The sequence below is a fragment of the Rhinolophus hipposideros genome, assembly GCF_964194185.1.
Source record: "Rhinolophus hipposideros genome assembly, chromosome: 10".
In the NCBI taxonomy this organism is placed as follows: Eukaryota; Metazoa; Chordata; class Mammalia; order Chiroptera; family Rhinolophidae; genus Rhinolophus; species Rhinolophus hipposideros.
In genome coordinates, this window is record NC_138056.1 from 63,626,529 (window position 1) to 63,645,691 (window position 19,163).

General features: G+C 38.2%; 1 protein-coding gene across 3 annotated transcripts in view; it reads right to left on the reverse strand.

Annotated features, from left to right (window-relative positions):
• The window catches only part of SMCO4 (single-pass membrane protein with coiled-coil domains 4), a 137,607-nt gene that overhangs the window by 96,475 nt on the left and 21,969 nt on the right, over positions 1-19,163 (reverse strand). Inside the window, exon 2 of one of the 3 annotated variants that reach the window (XM_081062620.1) lies at positions 9,533-9,624. The exons of the other annotated variants lie outside the window; for them this stretch is intronic. Within the exon in view, the coding sequence (XP_080918746.1) occupies positions 9,533-9,549 (17 nt within the window). The 5' untranslated portion in view covers positions 9,550-9,624. The remainder of the gene's footprint in view (positions 1-9,532; positions 9,625-19,163) is intronic. 3 annotated transcript variants of the gene reach the window in all.

Below are 19,163 nucleotides of genomic sequence, written 5' to 3' on the forward strand. Positions count from 1 at the left end.
TGAGCAGTGCAACAGTGTATATAATTTGGAACAAGAGACGATTTTTAAAAATGCTTTGCATGGTGTTACAGGTATTTGACTTTCCTTCAATATATTTACTTTCTTGATTATGCCTGACTTGGGATAATTTGAAAATCATTTTTCATTCCCAGAGGAGGGCCATGCAGGTATCCTCTCATGGCTTCTTTATTTTCCCAAACATGCTTGACGTTCCCCATTCTAAGATATTTTTGTCTTAGACTAAATATCAGAATTTTTTAATTTTAGAAATAAAATTGTTGAGAACGAGGTGTTTTAGAATGATCACAGCAGAATTAGTGAGTCCCAGTCTAGACTGCCATAAAACATTTGTCAATATCTACTTGTTAACAATATTTAAATCTCCTTGTTAGTCATTCATTCTGTAAACAATTTTTGAGGGCCACGTAGCAGGTGCAAGAGATGCAGAAATAAATAACATGTGATCATTGTTCTCAAGGAACCACCCGTAGAGAGAACAGATATAGAAACAAATACTTGCTCTCAAATTTAATAAATATAAGGAAAAAGCAATAGACTCAGCCTGGGTTCGAGGACCTCAATGAAGATATACATGAGAGCTATCTATAAATATTGCCTTCTATAATCTTAAGATATGACCTAGTTTTCTTGTGCGTAGATCCAACCCAATCAGAGAGTATAATTTGCCTGTTACCTCAGTCTGTGTTTAAACTATTATTGATATTTTAATTTTTCCATTATTACATTAGTTTTATTGCATTACTATTTTTGCTTTTATTGACACATTCCAGCATCTTTCCATCAACCTAAAAGAATTATATAATTTAAAAAGCTTAACTGTTTACATTGCGCTAGCAAATGTCTCAGACCCAAAGTTTATAAATGAGAACTTTTGGCCATCTGCAAGAAGCTTGATAATCACATGCAGACTCCAGTTGTGGGCCCATGCAGATAGAGCTGCAGGACTTTAGACATCGGGTGGTGTGTGACATTTGTTCTTGGCTGCTTAGCTACCTCCCTTGTCCCTGACCTATCTCTGGGTAGTACAGTTCAGGCTCTCTTGGTCCAGAACAGTATTAAGACATCGGCAGGATGACAAGTGAGCATAACCTTCCCGTCTCTCAGGCCTCTAGGTAGATATCATTGTAGTTCAGTATTCCACATATTTTATGTATTTTCTCTGGCTGGGAAGAAGTCTCTTAAACACTATCCCAGTTGAAGAATAAAGAGGGAAAAAGTGATTGAATTCTACAGTTGGAATGGTCCTTTGAGGTCATCTCATCTCACTTGTTCAGTCATTTATTCATGCATCAATATTTAGTGAGTGCCTACTATGTGCAAGGCACTGTGTGTGGTGCTGGGAACAAAATATACTATACAGGTTGGCTCTGCAGTCTAGCAGGGGAGAAAGCTAGGAAACAAGGAAACAAATAAATAAGGCCATAACAGATGGGAAATCAATGTAAGAGGGGGAAGAAGGGTGGCAGGTGCCATAGCTAGTGTGGTAATACCAATTAGTGCAAGGAGATTAAGGCCAGATGTCACCAGATTAGGGTTGGTAACTTTGGCTGGAGAAGTGTTGAGACTATAAAAATAGGAGTTTAGCAATCTCACATTGGTTCTAGAAGAAGTCTCAAAATGGAGGCTGAGCCTGCAAAGAGGTATGATCTAGCTTTCATTGGTCATAGAATTTGAGAGATTACCTGGTTTTTAGGGGCTGAATTTTGAATCTACCAAAATTCATATGTTGAAGCCCTAACTCCCAGTACCTCAGAATGTGACTGTATTTAGAGAAAAGGCCTTTAAGTAAGTGACTAAGTTAAAATGAGGTCATTAGGGTGGGCCCTAATCCAATCTGACTGGTATCCTTCTAAGAAAAGGAGACTAGGACACAGGAGAGACACCAGGGATGAGACCACAGAAGAAAGGCCTGTGAGAGCACAGCAAGAAGGCAGCCATCTGTGAGCCCAGGAGAGAGGTCTCAGAAGAAATCCAACCTGCCAACACCTTGATCTTGGACTTCTACCCTGCAGAACTGTGAGAAAATAAGTCTGTTGTTTAAGCCACCCAGTCTCTGTTATTTTGTTATGGCGGCCCAAGCAAATAAAAACAGTAGCCCAGGATCACTCAGATCAGATACTTACTAATAAACACAATCTTGGGTCCTGTGCCCCTCTCCAGACTAAATAAGAATTTCTTTGGGGAAGGAGGTAGAAATCTGGATTTTCAACAAGTACCCTCTACCACCCCTCCAAAAAAAATCCAATAATATTAAAGATTCTCATCTACACTGAAGATTGAGAGCCACGGGCATTAAGACCAACTTGCTCATTTTACAGATGAGAAAACTGAGGTCCAAAGAAGGAAAACAACATGTGGAGTGGGACCTGCCAGCCAGGTCTCCTAATAGCAAGTCTGTTGCTTTGTCCACTGCCCCGGTGGGGGCCTGGGAAGTGTGCTGCTAGCAGTCAAATCTAGACTCAGCAGAGACTGTCCAGCAGTGCTGATTAGGCACTTGGCAGAGGTAGTTCCAATGATCTGTCTTGCTGGAACTGAGACTGAGTGTGTGTGGGTGTGTGGTGGGTAATGGAGATCAACAGAAAGCAGAGTATTCATTTTCATTTTCCTTACCTTGTGGCCATGCGTAGGCCATGCCCTTTGTTAATACAGACTAGTCACATGGATTCTTAATAATTCTATAATGAGGTGTCATTACAGCCTCTAAACTCTCCTTTCTATAGGTGAAACCTATTTTTCTTATTTTTTTTACCTGGAACAAAAAATAATTGACCACTATTCTTTACAATAACTACTCATGTAATTGAAAGTATGGACTGATACATTTCTCATTTTTTTTCCTTGAGCAAACAACCAACTTTCTTTAGCCTTTTAGCAAAGCCCATTTATTTACCCTTGTTTCAATTTGTTTTATAGTTTTCCAAATGTTTCTCACGTTATGGTACCCAAACTAACCATAATAAACATTTAAGACACGATTATTGAATAATTATATGAATAAAAGAAGGAATGATTCTCCTTTGTTCCCTCTTTCCTTTTGGGCTAGGAGTTTCTGTGGTTTAAAAACAAAACTCTATAGGAACCAGAAAAACACTCTTGCATTTTCTCGCAGAAAATCCAACATACAAAATGTTAACGTATAAGAAATTCAGAGATGTTGCATCAGTATTAGCACATAATTACCAGTTTGTACTGACCTAGTCTCATACGGCCTTATTTGGCACTTTAGATGTCATGTTCATTTTCTCTTCTTCTCATCTTGTCTTTTACCTCAGGCTGGTTTTCATCACCTTTCATTATATAGAATTTTTTTTCCTTATAAATAATGAGACATCATGGAACACCTCAGCTCTGCTGTTTACTTAGCTGTAGCTGGGGTTCGCAGGCAGGAAGTAAGGGATCCTCAGGGACAGAAGTAGATCCCCGCACATCAGACTAGTATGTAAATAAGGCCTGAGTGAGATCAGATTAAATAGTTAATCGTTTGCCAAAGCACAACTAGTTCCTGTCACTCTCCGACTCAAACATGTGTGTATGTATGCATGTGTATACATGTATGTATATGCACACATACACGTGTAGTTTAATGTGGATCTTGGCACCGATAAGTATTAAATGAATACTTATTTAATTTTAATTGGTAGCAATTAATTTTGAGGAGAAGGAGAAAGAGAAAGAGGTGAAGGCGGAAGAGAGCATCCAGAGTGTGATTGCAAGGATAATGGAAGAATTTGTCAATGGACATATCTGTAAGGGTGAAAAATGCTTGATTAGGAGTATTTTCATGGGTCCTGAGCTCGATGAGACTTCAGATTGCACTCATCTAAATGCCTGACACTTAGAATCAGGAAAGCTGGTAGCTAATATAATCAAACAGTCCATCAAACACCAGTTCTGTTCCCAAAGAGCTGCCTGGCTGGATCTGTCATCAGCATTGCCATCACAGGAACTTGGTCATAGAATCTCAGAATGGGAAGGGGCTCGAGAAATCACTGCATCCAATATTCCACCCAGATGCAATAATAGTACTACACCCTCAGATTATCAGAAGAATTAGTGGCTTCATATTTGCAAAGCACTTGGAATAGCACATAAGGCCTTTATGAGTGTCGGTTAAATAAATAAACATCAATTGTTGAGTGTCTTCTAAATGTGGGTACCAATCAAGGTCCTGTACTTAGGTTGTATCCTTTAACCCTCTACCTGGCCCTCACTCCATTTCATACATGAGGAAACACAGCAAGAAGTGACTGGCCCAATGCACACTGTTAGTATGGTGTTGAGGGGATTCAAACTCTGTTTAATTTCAAAGTCCATGCTGCTCTTACCTCTAAGGATGACACGTCATTGCCCTTGACAAGGAGTCCTCCTTGGGCCTGAATAATTCCATGGACAGAGAACTCATCCTTCTGAGTTCTCTAGATGGAAACAAGCTTAATTGTTTAATTTAAAAAGTATTCCTTCTAATGAGCCAAAATTTGCCTCTAGTGGTTTCTTTTCATTGTGCTACACCGAGGAAGTTTCTTTCCACTCCACAGGCCTTCAAATACTTGAGTACAGCTATTAGGAGCTAACAAACCTAGAGCCTGGAAGTCACTCTTCAAACCAGTTTCACTGCCTGTAGGTGACTACTCTGTGGGTTGGGTCAGAACTGGAAGAGAAGGGTCTGAATGCCAGACGACTGCACAGTTTAGTTTTTGCTTTCCAGACCTGGGGTCCTTTCTGCAGATGGTTAGTCTGCGAGCTGGGACTGGTAATTGTTACTCTGGTGCAATGAGGCTGAGAGGGGGGCACCCCTGAGGAGGTGGTTCTTGCCAGGTTTCATCTGCCAGAGCCACAAGCTTTAAAGCGAGCCCTCTGCTCTCAAAAGGGAATACTGGTGCTGTCATGATAGTGTCCAGTAGGTGTCGGCAGAGAGGATGACTGTGAGAGAGGCCGCAGCCAGTAGGCGAGCATTAGGGAACTCTCAAAGAGAGAAAAGAAACCTGCGCTGGCTGCCAATTGAACAGTGGTTATAAACCAGAGCTCCGGAAACTGACAGATTGGATCCCAAACCCAGCTCTAGCACCTAAATAACCACTGACCTCAAGCATCTCTGCCTTCTCTCCTCCCCACTTTCCATCTCTATAAAAGGAGGATAATAATAAGGGTTTCTACTTGATGTTGGTTTTAATGATTTACTGAGATAAATATATGTCAGGTATTTTAAAAAGTGCCTGGCATTCTACTAGTGCTCAAAAATATTCGTTATTATTTGAAAGTTTCACATACATAGTCTCACAGAGACATTTGGAGCAGATGTTACTAGCAAGCCCCACTTTATAGCTGAAGAAACTGAGGTTTAGGAAATTAAGTAACTTGTCCAAGGTCATTGATTATAGACTAACGCATGCAGAGTCAATGACTCCGAGACCTTTTCACCTGTACCAGTCAGTAATCAAGAAAGCTCACAGCCCAGGGAAATCCGCTCCATCAGGTCAGAGGGCTAGGTATGGAGAAGATAGGGAGATGAAAAGGGAAGAGCATAACACTGGATGGAACCAGGGAGTTCAATGAATAGAAGCTCAAATTAAAGCCTGTATCAAAAGAAGAAGTCAAGTTCATTGGCCTACACGAAACCATTACAAAAGTTTACCTGGAGGGTGTGCCATGCAGATGACCAGTAACTTGTTCCAGGAAGAAAGCCCTCCAAAAGGGATCATTTTAATAGACTGCATAGATTCAATAGGCCTGCCATATTATAAGGCTCAATAAATGCCTGATAAATGCGCCGAACAGAACTGAAAGTACATGTGGAACTGAACTTCAAAAGAGAGTTTTCAAGCAAAACTAAACTTTGCCCTAAGACATAGTTCGGGCTGGTCTGCACCTCTCGGGTTGGCGCATTATTTTGGTACAGTCGAAGAGTTTATTTCATCCTGAGCTTAGAAGTAGCTTCATAAGTACTTGCATTGCTCTGAGTGGTAGCCTCATTCTCGTTTTAGTCTGTTTTCTTCCTTTTCTTTCTTTTTTTGTGTCTCCCCTATTCTTTTTCCGTTTTATTCTTTTGAATATATAACATTGCCTCAATGTTTTTTTCTCTGTTGACATACACAAGATCTACACTAATGACAAGGAGCATTCATTCAGTCACAATCTTTTCTCCAAGGAACTGCCTTGGGTTGTGGTTCAGTTCTCATTAACACTCTAAAATTTTTCAGTTCCTTTTCATCAGAGAAATATTTCCCCAGTATTTGGACCCTGAGTTTTTCAGGACCTGTATAAGTAACTTCAGATCAATTGTAAATCAGGACATCTGAAATGATAGTATTTCCTTATTGTCTTCATGTAGTAACACTTTGGCCACATCAAATTTTGTTGGATGGATAAAAATAATGAACAAGTAAATGACTGAGGAAAAGAATAAATGAAATAAAAGAAAAAGAAAGAAAACTTTTTCTGGCTTCACCACAAATGAAATATCCCTTATCAATAAAATTTAAATGTACAGAAAATCTACTCCAAAATATTTTAATATTTTAGATATTTTTCTCACCTTAACATGAGTCCATGGGACATAAATTAATCTTTGCTTGACTACTCAGGGTCATGTTTTTCTAAGCTGTAATACAGAAATACTGGGGGTGCCACAAAAATGTATACACATGACTTGTATTCATCTTTTGTTATCGGTATATATTGGGTATTACAATTTTAATACAGTTTTTTCCTTTCTTAAAATGTATATACATTTTTTTGCCACCCTCTTTATACTTGGGAATTATTGAAGCACTTTATCCTCTATATCAGAGACTCTGGAATGGTAGAAATTGAGTTTGATGTCTGCTAGACTTGGTAGACTATATTTCCTCCTTCTCTTAGCAATTACAGCTGCCACTACCAGCACTCTAATGGAACAGATTGCTTCTAATCTCCAGCTGTCTAAGAAACCAGTCATTTAAGCCTGTTAAAATTGTGCCCGATATAAGAGTAAATCGATTCTGAGTGAAGAGTCCTGAAGCTATATTATAAGAAAAGTGCATAACTTTAAGTTTGCTGATTTTAGTCCATCTATTTTACTTGCTCAGTATTTGATTTTTCTTCAGAGATTTTTGTTGTTGTTTTTAGTTTGAAAGAGGCAGACTTTATTTATTTATTTTTGGCTTTATTCTAGGTCATCTACTTTGTTTCAGCTAGTTTAGTCTGCTCCCTAAGTGACCCCAATTACTCTTCTGTCTCAATGGCAAGTCCCAAACCTCTTTGTGTCTTTTGTGGGAGCATATTTTGGTATTTCAAGAATTAAGTGACTAGAAAATTAGAATACAAAAATTTCTGGACTGAGATTTAGAAATCCTGGTTTCTAATACAAAAATCATTTAATTCAATTTCTGCAACATGGTATACATTAAAAATATATCAATTCACTTCCCTTGAAATGATGCCCTTATTGCCATGCTCAAAACTTACATGACATTGTGGCCTATAACTTAGTGTTTTCTTTTTCTCCTTCCTTAGTTACAAATAAAATGGCTTAACACACACACACACACACACACACACACACACACTTAATTCCTTCATTGAGATCCCACTAAATTTGAATTCATAACACAGGGACATGACTGAAGTTTATTTCTGAAAGTTTACTTATTAAGTAAACTTTATTAAGATAAACCAAGTTGCAAGGAGAACATCAAAGATTGAAAAAAATGTGCTTTAGGACAGCACTTTTCAAAGCATCAATTTACTGCACACATAGTCACTATGCTAATTACAAATCATTGTCAGCTCTAGTCATGAAACTGGCCCTCCCAGAATACCCACCTGGCCAAATTCCTACCTGGTTTGAGTTATTTGTATTTAGGAGTATTAAAATTGCATTTCTTTGAAAACATTCCATAAATCAGACTTTTCTTCTCCGCAGTTAGTCTCACAAAGCAAGGTTTGTCAGAGCAACTCAGAGAAAAGAATTGAACCAGAGCAATAGTGTGTATGCACTTTATTCATTTTTCCCTTTCATCTTACAAAAGGAGAGGAAATCTAGTCTTTTGATTTGCCTGATGTGTTTTGGCAGCATGTACTCCTAGCTGCTCTTACAAAGATGCTGAGTCCCAGGACAGTCCTCCGTTGGAGCCATTAGTCATTTCCCCCTACTTCTGAGCAAGGCATCCTCCACAGATAATTATCTTGATAGAGATAAGGCAGGCTATATTTTAAGAATTTCTTATGCAGTTCAATCAACATAATGGGTATACTGCAAGGGAGATGCATTTTAAAGTATTATCACCAGGAGAATATTTCCCAAATCCCTAAGTCATAAGGATAGAGAGCAATTTAGGAAGAGTAGAGCAGAAAGTCTTTATATGTGCATTTCATAAAATGGATTGTACTTCATGAATTTCAATGTGGCAGGATATTCACTCTGCTGTCCTGCCATTACCAAACAAGATGCTTGTTATAAAAAAGAAATATGTATGACTGTTGAGGATGTTGCGTTATTAATGACTTTGTTCTACATGCTGTAAAATATTTCATTTGGAATGTTGTCACCTGCATGAGAGAGATGCACAAACTTTCTTACTTAAATTATCTTGCTGAAGACATTCGGAATATGCTAACTCCACATATCCTCAAATAAAAAGCCAGTTTAACAAGCCTTCATGTCCTTAAATTTAATGTCGGAATAAAACACCAGAACCCTGACATCCATGGATGATCCTTCTTCAGTGAGCTGCAAGATATTTCTCTTCATTAATTGCTCTGTGCAGTTAGTTTTGATGAGCAAAAGCTATGTAAAAAGTGAAGTGACTTATATTTTCAGTTTGTGAATATATGATTGGCTTATGTGGTATTGTTAGCAGTAAAAATGCATGGTGCTAATCAGCCTAAGGAAAATGTATAGGAACTCTACAGCAGGAGCCAGGATTTCCTCTGCCTGGGGCAGGGGATGGGTGGGTATTTGTGAAAAGAATACGTGTCTTCTTTCTGACACTAACCACTCCTTCCCCTGAGCTCTTCCTTCCACCTCTTCAAGGATCTTTGAGGAATTTTGTTCTTTTTATTATTGTCAGTCTCTACTTTTCTCACTGGCTCCTCCTTCTCAATGTGTAATTCTGCTCAAATCTGTGTCCCCTTGAAAATCATTCACTTGTTCTTGATGCTGGTCAAACTCCTCCACTGGCTTACCTACATTTTTTTGAAACTGCCACTCATTTCTTAATGTGCACAGATCTGTTTTCACCTCTACCTCTTACTGGAAATTACACTACACAAAAACACAAATGACCTGCAAATTTTGAATCTAATGGACACTGTGGTGTGTCCTCCATCTTGGCCTCTCTGGAGCATTGATATTGTGGGTGATTTCTTCCCTGAGGCTCTACTTCCTCCTTTGGCTTGAGGACTCCCTGATGGCCTTGCCGAACCCTCTTAGAACTGCACTGATCCACCCAACCTTCCTTTCTTCCCTTTCTCCTTCACCCAGGATCAGACCTGCATTATCATGGTCTGATGGCTCTTTCAGTCACCCTCCTACCCTGGCTCTCTCTCCATTTTTCTTCACAGATGTTTCCCTTAAAAAGTCTCTTGCAAAGTTAATTCCATTTTGGCTTCTACTTCCCAGAGGGCCTAGAATAACACAAAGAATTTGTGCAAGTTTTGCAAGGTAGAATGAATTAGCAGCATTAGTCTCTGGAGGTCATTGAGATTAGAAGTGGTGACAGACAGACACAGAGGTGCAGATGCATTCTTTCTTATCTCAGACATCTTTGCTCTCCCCTATTGGATCTTTAGCTCTGCTTTCCGATGTTGACCCTGATGATTAACACTAGATGTCTGACTGCAGACCTACAGAAACAGTAGCTACACAGAGGTGACAAATTTCCATAAACTTTTCTACCCTCGCCTTTGTAATCCCACCTTGGAAGCTGCACATATCTATCCTCAAGATTTCCCTACATCTCCAACTTGTCCACCTATGCTGTTGCTTCAGGAGGACTAGTTAATGAATTTTCTCTGACCTTCCAACTCCCCTTTCTGGACTCTTACATCCATAGTTTCTCTCACAATAATCAGGGTCTATTCCTGCAATAAATCCATATTCCATTGTACTCATAGTGGGTCTGCTTCTCTGACTGAATCGTGACTGATCCACCAGCCCTACCAGTGCCTTTATCATCAATACTCAAACCACTGCAGCAATGGCCTAACACTCTTTCTCTCTCGTCCTCCGCCCCGCCCCTCTCTCTCACACACACCAATGCATCCTGACCATTGCTGCTAGAGTCATCTTTACAATACACTCAAAAGATAAAGAGTAGCTCTCCATTGTCAACAAAATAAAATCTGAAGCATGGTCAGGATGTTAGCAATCCACAAGCTAACTTTTTAGTTTTATGTTCCTCATTCTTCCTACATGAATCTTTTTCTTCTGCCAAATTGATCTATTCACTTCACTATGGCAGGCATAGTTTTCTTAGGTACTTTACATCTAAGTACATGTATCTCACATACCCTGATATTTCTTGTTCTTACCCACTCTGCCTGTTCATTGACACTGTGTCCCATCTTTCTTCCCCCTGATCGACTTCTGATCCATTTATTGAAATCCAAAACATCCTAGAGAGAAGACAGTTCAAATCTCACTTCCTCTACAAAGGCTTTTCTATCTCAGCTGAAAATGATAGCTATTTTTACTGAGAAACTTCCTAAAGTAATTAGAGCCTTCTCTTGACATTTCTATCATATGTGCCAGAATGCTGATTCTGAAAACTCTTTCTCCATTTGAGTCAAGATGAAACTATACTATAGAATTTCACGTTTAATAGAACTTGGTCACCAGTAAAAAAGAAATAAGCCTCATACACTGTTGAAATGTACATTCAAACCAAATAAAAGTTACTATTTATATGAAGTTTTACAACCCCCTATCTTATCAAATGAACTGAAGTCCCCTTTCTCTTGTTCAGTTTGAGGATTCAGCTAACTTAGCCTGTGAGATCAGCAGGATCAGCATGGTTGGGCTGGTGTGGTTGTGGATGAAGAGACATCCTGCCTGGTCTGGAGATTGCTTACATATGGAGGGATGAGAAAATAAGTACATATATTGATGATTATGAGAGAGGGGAAGACAAAAATAAACCCATGATGATTGATTGGAATTGGAAGTATAGATGCAAACTTATATATTTATATAGAAATGTATGTGTGTGTGTGTGTGTGTGTGTGTGTATAGGTTGCAGATTGGGTTCTCTGGAAGCAAACACTAAAATGAAGTTTGGCATATAGAATAGTTAATAGGGATCAAAACATATGGAAGAAAACAGATTGGACAAAAGGGGATACCGAACTGCAATGAAGACCCAAGAAAAATTTTGGCCAGCTCTACTCTGGAGCACATGTGGCCTGTCAGGATTGTCCCTTGATGCACCAAAATGACCATTCTTTATACATTTTTCTCAATCAGTCATTAGATGTGGGCTGGCTGCCCCAGGAAAGGTGTGATATTGGGCAAGGCAGTTCTCTGCAACAAGTCCTTCCTTGAAGGACTACCTGAGTGGTGCATTATCACATTCCACCACAATGCATATGTGTATGTGTGTGCACGAACATACATGTTTCCTAGGTCTGAGAAGGCCGAGAAGCAATGAAACCCCAGTGGACTGAGCACATGTACTACCTAGATCTTGGTTGCTAAATTGTCAAAGGAACTGAGGCTTCTCAGAAAATTCCAGGGCTGATGCAGGAAAAGTTAAAGATGCACTTGTAACATTTTGTGCCCTAAAGTAAGGAATTGATCCAAGAATAAAAAGACTCTGTCAAAAAAACATAAGCACCATCTTGAAGAGGCTCAACCTGGCCAACTCTGCAACGTTTTGGCATGATAAATAATGATAGTAACAAACTATAACCCACTGAATAACATAGTGAGCCCATACTAATATAAACAAAGAAATTGGGGGAAACGGAGGGATCTACCTTATATTAGAATGACAATTAATAACTATAAAGGGTTGATGGAATTAAACAATCATTATTCAGCAATCATAACAGTAACAGCTAATTCAAGCAAGGATCATTAATGGGCGCTACACCTGGCAGGTAAAAGTTTAAGAAGGAATTGGATATTTAAGAAGTTTCAAAGTATTTCCCCATAAGATGCTTATTTTTACTTATTACATGAGGTATAAAATTCAATTTGTCTTTACAGCGAAGAAAATTGGTTAATACTATCTTAACACATGATAAAAGAATAGGGCACCTCTTTTATAATCTCTAGTAATGGGGAAAATCAGTATCATGAACCTCCTAATATGAGAAGAACACAGCATCATTTCTGGGGCATTCCTGCCATAAAGTGGATACCCTGAATCTAAATGAGGAAGTATGAGACAACCCAAAATGAGACAAATCCAAAATGAAGTACATCCTACAAACTAACTGGCCTATACTCTTAAGACAAAAATCATATTGCAGCCATGAAAAACAAGAAAAGACAGAGGAAGTCAATGGTACAATGGACCCAGCTGGGAATGGCTCACCCACTCTAGAAAATCAGTTTCATTCATCTCTTCCTAACTCTGCAATTCACTGATAATGATATCAATCAAGTTGGTAACTTGAAATTAGCCAGAATGGGAATATTTACACCATAAAGACTGGCAATCAACAGGAATACAAAAGTCAGTTTGGGGAATATAATTAATAATGTTGTAAAGATTTTGTAGGGTATCCGATGGACACTTATTAGGGAGACCACCTCAGGAATGGTGTAGATGCCTGATCACTGCACAGTACACCTGAAGCTGAAACTAATAATGAATGCCAACTATGATTTCATATATATGTGTATATATATATATATACATACATATATATATATATGTATATATATATATGTATATACATATTCACAAGAAGTGGCGTACAACATTAGGAATAGAGACAGTGGAAATTTAACAGCTGTATGCAATGTCAGAGGGGTAATAGATTGGGGGAGGGTATTATCACTTTGTGAGTGGTACAAATGTTAAATGTCTAACTATTACATTGTTTTTGTACACCTGAAACTAATAAAAACAAAATAAAATAAAAAGATAATAAAAATTAAAAAAAGAAAACTGCCAATCACTACAAATTAGGGCTTTTTTTGTTTCTCCCAGTGAGCCAGTTTAGCAGCACACCACTAGAACTGTTCCCCATTGAAGGAGACATGACAACTAAAGGCAACAAATGATGCTGGGTTTGATGCTGGAACTATAAAGGACATTATTAGGAAAAGTAGAGAAATTTGAACAGGCTTTAAGGACTATATAGCAGTATTGTATCAGTGTTCATTTCTTGATTTTGATGACAGTCTGTGGTTATGTGACAATGTCCTTCCTTTTAGGATATATATACTGAAGGTATTAGGGAGTAATGTGGTATCGTATCTGCAACTTTTTCTCAAAGAGTCAAAAAACCTGTATGTCTAAATATATATGGAAAGAGAGAGAATAGTAAGGCAATTGTGTTAAAAGGTTAATGTTGCATTAAGGAATTAGTGATTAGGGAATGGTGTGAAGGCTATATGAAAGTCCTTTGTAATACTCTTGCCATTTTTATGTAAATGTGAAATTATTTCAAAAAATGTATTAAGGAATTATATTTTAAACAAATGCTTTAAGTCAGTCTGTGACTCCCCTCCTTTTCATCTGGGTCTGCTGGAAATTCAGTACCTTTCACATTCAACAGAGTTAGAGGGAAATACTAAAGGAGGAAATAGTGAATGTACAGTATTCCCCTTACCCATGGGGGATATATTCCAAGACCCCCCCAGTGGATGCCTGAAACTGACGTATCCTAAGAAATAAAAACAAAGCTGGAGATATCATGCTACCTGATATCAAATTATACTACAAATCTATAGTAATCAAAACAGCACGGTATTGACGTAAAAACAGGCACACAGAACAATGGAAGATAGCAGAAAGCCCAGAAATAAATCCATGCTTATGCTCATTTAATCTATGACAAAGGAAGCATTGAGGTAAAGACAGTCTATTCAATAAATGGCACAGGGAAAACTGCAAAAAATGAAACTGGACCACCTTCTTACAGAATAAACTCAAAATGGATTAAGGACTTAAATGTAAGATCCATAAAACTCCTAGAAGAAAATGTAGAAATTAAACTCTCAGACATTACCCTTAGTAATAGTTTTACTGATATATCTCTGCGGACAAGGGAAACAAAAGAAAAAACAAACAAATGGAACTACATCAAACTAGAAAGATTTTGTACAGCCAAGGAAACAATCAACAAAACAAAAGGACACTCTCCTGAGTGGGAGAGTTTTGCCAATGATACATCTGATAAGGGGTTAATATCTAAAATTTATCAAAAAACTCATACAACTCAGCACCAAAAAAAATAAGCAATCCAATTGAAAAAATGGGCAGAGGACCTGAACACACATTTCTTCAAATAGGACATATAGATATATGAAAGATGTTGAACATCACTAATCATCAGAGATATGCAAATAAAAACCACAATGAGATAACATCTCACTCCTGACAAAATGGCTATCATCAATAAATAAACAAGTGTTGGCAAGGATGTGGAGAAAAGGGAACAGTTGTGCACTGTTGGTGGGATTGCAAATCGATTGGTGCAGTCTCTATGGAAAACAGTATAGAGGTTCCTCAAAAACTTAAAAAATAGAACTACCTTGTGACCCAGCAATTCCACTCCTGGGTATTTATCCAAAAAAATTCAAAATACTAATTCAAAAAAAAATATGCACACCCCTATGTTTATTGCAGCACTATTCACAATAGCTGAGATATGGAAACAACTGAATGCCCAGCAATAGACGATTGGATAAAGAAATTGTGGTAGTAACAAGCAAAAAAAAAAAAAAAGGAAAGAAAATAAAAGAAATTGTGGTACGTTTATACAATTGAGTATTATTCAGCCATAAAAAAGAATGAAATCTTACCATTTGCAACATGAATGGACCTAGAGGATATTATGCTAAGAGAAATCAATCAAACTGAGAAAGACACGTACTATATGATCTCACTTATATATGCAATCTAAAGAACAGAATAAATGAACAATAAAACAGAAATAGGGCTGGCCCGGTGGTCTCCGGCAGTTGAAGCTCCGTGCTCCTAACTCCGAAGGCTGCCGGTTGGATTCCCACATGGGCCAGTGGGCTCTCAACCACAAGGTTGCCCGTTCGATTCCTCGACTCCCACAAGGGATGGTGGGCTCCGCCCCCTGCAACTAGCAACGGCAACTGGACCTGGAGCTGAGTTGCGCCCTCCACAACTAAGACTGAAAGGACAACAACTTGACTTGGAAAAAAAAAAAGCAGAAACAGACTCATAGATACAGAGAACAAACTGATGGTGCTAGATGGGAGGGGTGGAGGGGGATGGGAAAGAAAGGTGAAGGAATTAGGAAGTACAAATTGGTAGTCACAAAATAGTCATGGAGATGTAAAGTACAGTATGGGGAATATAGCCAAGAATGTTGAAAAACTATGTATGGTGTTAGATGGGTACTAGATTTATCAGGGGATCACTTCATAAATTATATAAATGCCTAACCACTGTGCTGTACATCTGAAACAAATATAAAATAATATTAAATGTCAACTATAATTTAAAAAATATATATGTAGTCATGGGATGTAAAGTACAGCATAGGGAATATAGTCAATGGTATTGTAATCGCTATATACGATGTCAGAGGGGTAGTAGACTTGGGGGGTTATCACTTTGTGAGGGATGTAAATGTCTAATCATTATGTTGTTTGGTACATCTAAAACTAATAAGAAAAAAAGAAGATATTCGTGGTGTGATGTTCTAAACCCTCATTACTAGGTATTAAATTCTTTTCCTGTGGCTTGCACTATCAACAACAAAGATGTTTTCTATGCCATATTGTGTAACATTTTGTAATAATTTTTTTATATCATCAATGGCATTAGATTCTGATTTATCTATACTTAAATCTAATTGATGCCACTTAGTATGTTTTGAGTATTTTTTGCTAAAATTCAATCTAATGGTAAATTTATGACCCTATAACAAAGGTTTAAAATTAAAATAATGTCACCTATGTACAAAGAAGCTCAAAATGTTATTAAATGCATAAAATAGTCAAAATATCAACTTTTTTTGTGTGTGGGTTTTTGACACATATTGAAAAAAACTTGAAAAAACTAATGCAGTGAAAGAATTAAATATTGTTTCCTAAAATACTAAGTCATTCGTTTTTTCAAAAATTAAGCATTGAAACTCTAGTAAATTAATCTTAAATAACTCAATTTAAAAATAATGAACAGCGATTACATAGAAAACAATGGGGTTTGATTCAAAATTATCCCTCCTTTCCTTCTTTCTAGTGGCAAATAAGCACTGTGTGCTTGAATAATCTTCCCAGCAGACTTAGTGCTCCTTGAGATAGAGATCATGGTTTACATTTTTGTCCCCTCACATCTACCAGCAGTACAAGCCTTTTCCATGGGTGACTGGGCTGCTTGATGAGACAACAGAGTTTCCTGCTAATGCTGAAAAAGACAGCGTGTCCCTTGCGGACAGTAATCTAAATTGTCACCATAGTTGATCTGAGAATCGAGATGGAACAAAAAGCCCACGTTTTTCCAGTAGGAATAAAAATCTTCTCCACATCTCCCACTGTTGCAAAGTAATTCACAATGGAAGGTAGGGACGTGTGGGGGGCCGGCTTTGAACTCATTTAGCAACGTTTTTCTCTTGGGCTGTTCAGATTTGTTGAATGTTCTCAACCTGACATTTCAAAGGGCTCTGTTGTGTTTTCCTTTAGAAATTAATAATGCCAATCACAAGTTTCTATGCCTGTTTACTTGTTGTCAAGTAAGTTCCATCTTTTCCTTAAGTTCTAAAAGAAGCAAAGAAGAAAGTTCAGGACTGGTTACATGGATTGTTAACAGGGTCTGCGGCATTGCAAGTGCAGTTGTGAGAAAATGACCGGTCATCTAAGGGGACCTGGGAGGGCCTGCTGGACTTGGATTCGTGCTGTTTGATTTCATCAATGCTTTTTCCCAGCTGTGGGCCTGGATATAGATAACCAGGTGGCCTTGGGCTTGACTGTCTCATCCAGTGCAACACGGGCAGTGAGGGTGCGAGAAGGGGCGGCGTTGGGTTAGGTTTTAAGAAAGAAAGAAACAGAGACTTAATGCAGTTAAATCTCAGAAGGTCAGGGGGTCTCGCAGTCACCAGAGACTGGAGCCCCGAATCGGGCAAACTGGTGGCTTTTATTGATAATCATACGAGGAAGTAGCATTATCTTTTCCACGCTCTGTGAGTCTCATACATCATGTCACAAAAGTGAATCAAACCAATTATCTTTGTCCCCAAGCAGCCGGAGCAGAAAGTCTTGTGATGAGTTAGGTGAGGTATGCACCTCCCTGGGGGGCAAGTCTCTCATGCTGTAACAGTTCCGTTGAGATAAGTGGAGAGAGCTGATCTTTATTGCCCTCATGACTTCTCTCACAATCAGGTGAGAGAGGAAAGCCAGAGTCAGCAATAGCTTTTCCCAGGCAGGGGGGAAGAGAGGAAGGCTCCTTCCCGGATTTTCTAAGGCAGCTCATTGGGGGTCCCCACTGGGTTCCGCCTGGCTTAGGTTGTATCTCATGTGAGATATCTTACCCGTCTTTGGCTGCAAACGATCTTTTGGGGACCAGATAGAGAGACATAAGGTGTAAAACATTGAGATAAGCAAAGCCCCAAAAAGGCACAGTCTCACAGACTTTTCTTTCCTCAAGGAAAGACACCAGGAGACTGCCCGCTGAGCTGCTGTGTGACAACACTTGCCAATCAAGAGTAATGTTTCCAGTAAAAACAAACAAAACTCACAGTGACAAACTGTGTGTGAACTAAATTAAGCTCATAAATACCTATATTAAATCAATTTAATTTTTTTCAATCTTTAAAACAAGCTCTTCTCTGCATTTTGGTAACTCCCTAGTGACATTGCAACTGAGGTGGTTTTGCAGATAAATGGGCCTTCATGTAAATGTTACTTAGGGAGCAGAAGGAAGCATTTTGTGCTGTTACCTTTCCCCTCACTTAGACGTTTCCTCCTCCCCCACCATAATATTGTACTCACTTTGACCAATAATTACATTTTTTAAAATAGGTATAATTTATATACACTAAAACAATTAAAAATTTTAATTATTTTAATTGTATTAAATAAATACAATAAAAAGGGATAAATTCAAGCATATTGGAATTTATCATCTAAAATACCATCCTTCTATAGTCCCGAAATTTCTCCTTTTCCCTAAAAATGTATATATATGTTAACTGGTAATTTTTTGCAAATACATAGTACACTAAATTATTGCTTTATGTAAACAAGAAAACAAAAACTTTGGAGTATAACCCTTTCAGTATACCCTACAGATTTAATTTTAAATGTCTAATCAGGTGTTTTACACATATTCTAAATGTGTCTAACTATTTAAAAATTCACATATTAAAATTGTTCCTCTCTGGCACCTTTTTGTAACTGGTTATGTTTAGTAATCATTTAAAGCAACTTTTAATTATATACTGCCAATCAAAATCTTGGCACTGTGAGCTGTTTTAGTCCCAGGGAAGACACCAGTCTTTAATTACCACGCATTGTTTCTAATGCCACTTCCAAACTATAACCTCTTTTGGAGTGACAAGATGTGTAAGGAAAAAAAATTCTTACATTTCACATTTTGCACTTACAGTCCAAACTGCCCAGGACACAATGGAAATCAGACTATATTGTTTCAGTCTTAAACATAACGGTAGTGGGAGATGGGACTCCTAATGGAGAGAATTAATCATGGGCTTTTTTGATATTCATGAAAGGGGAAGATAATCTTGCTGCAGAGTGACATCCTTTTCAGGGAGCCCAGCTTCTGGCTGTGAAACCCATTCCCATGTGATTTCTTTCTAACAAGCCAGAAAGCTGCTTTAATCTTTAAACATGAAACATTGTGCTCACAGTATCAAAGGTAGTCAAGTTCTCCTACTAAAGGTTCAAACGCAGATAATAATAAGAACCTGGTTGTTACTGTCAGGCTGATGTCCGCTCTGAAATCAGCTCTGACATTGCTTTTCATTTGATTGAGCCATTTTGTCCTCAGAACCAC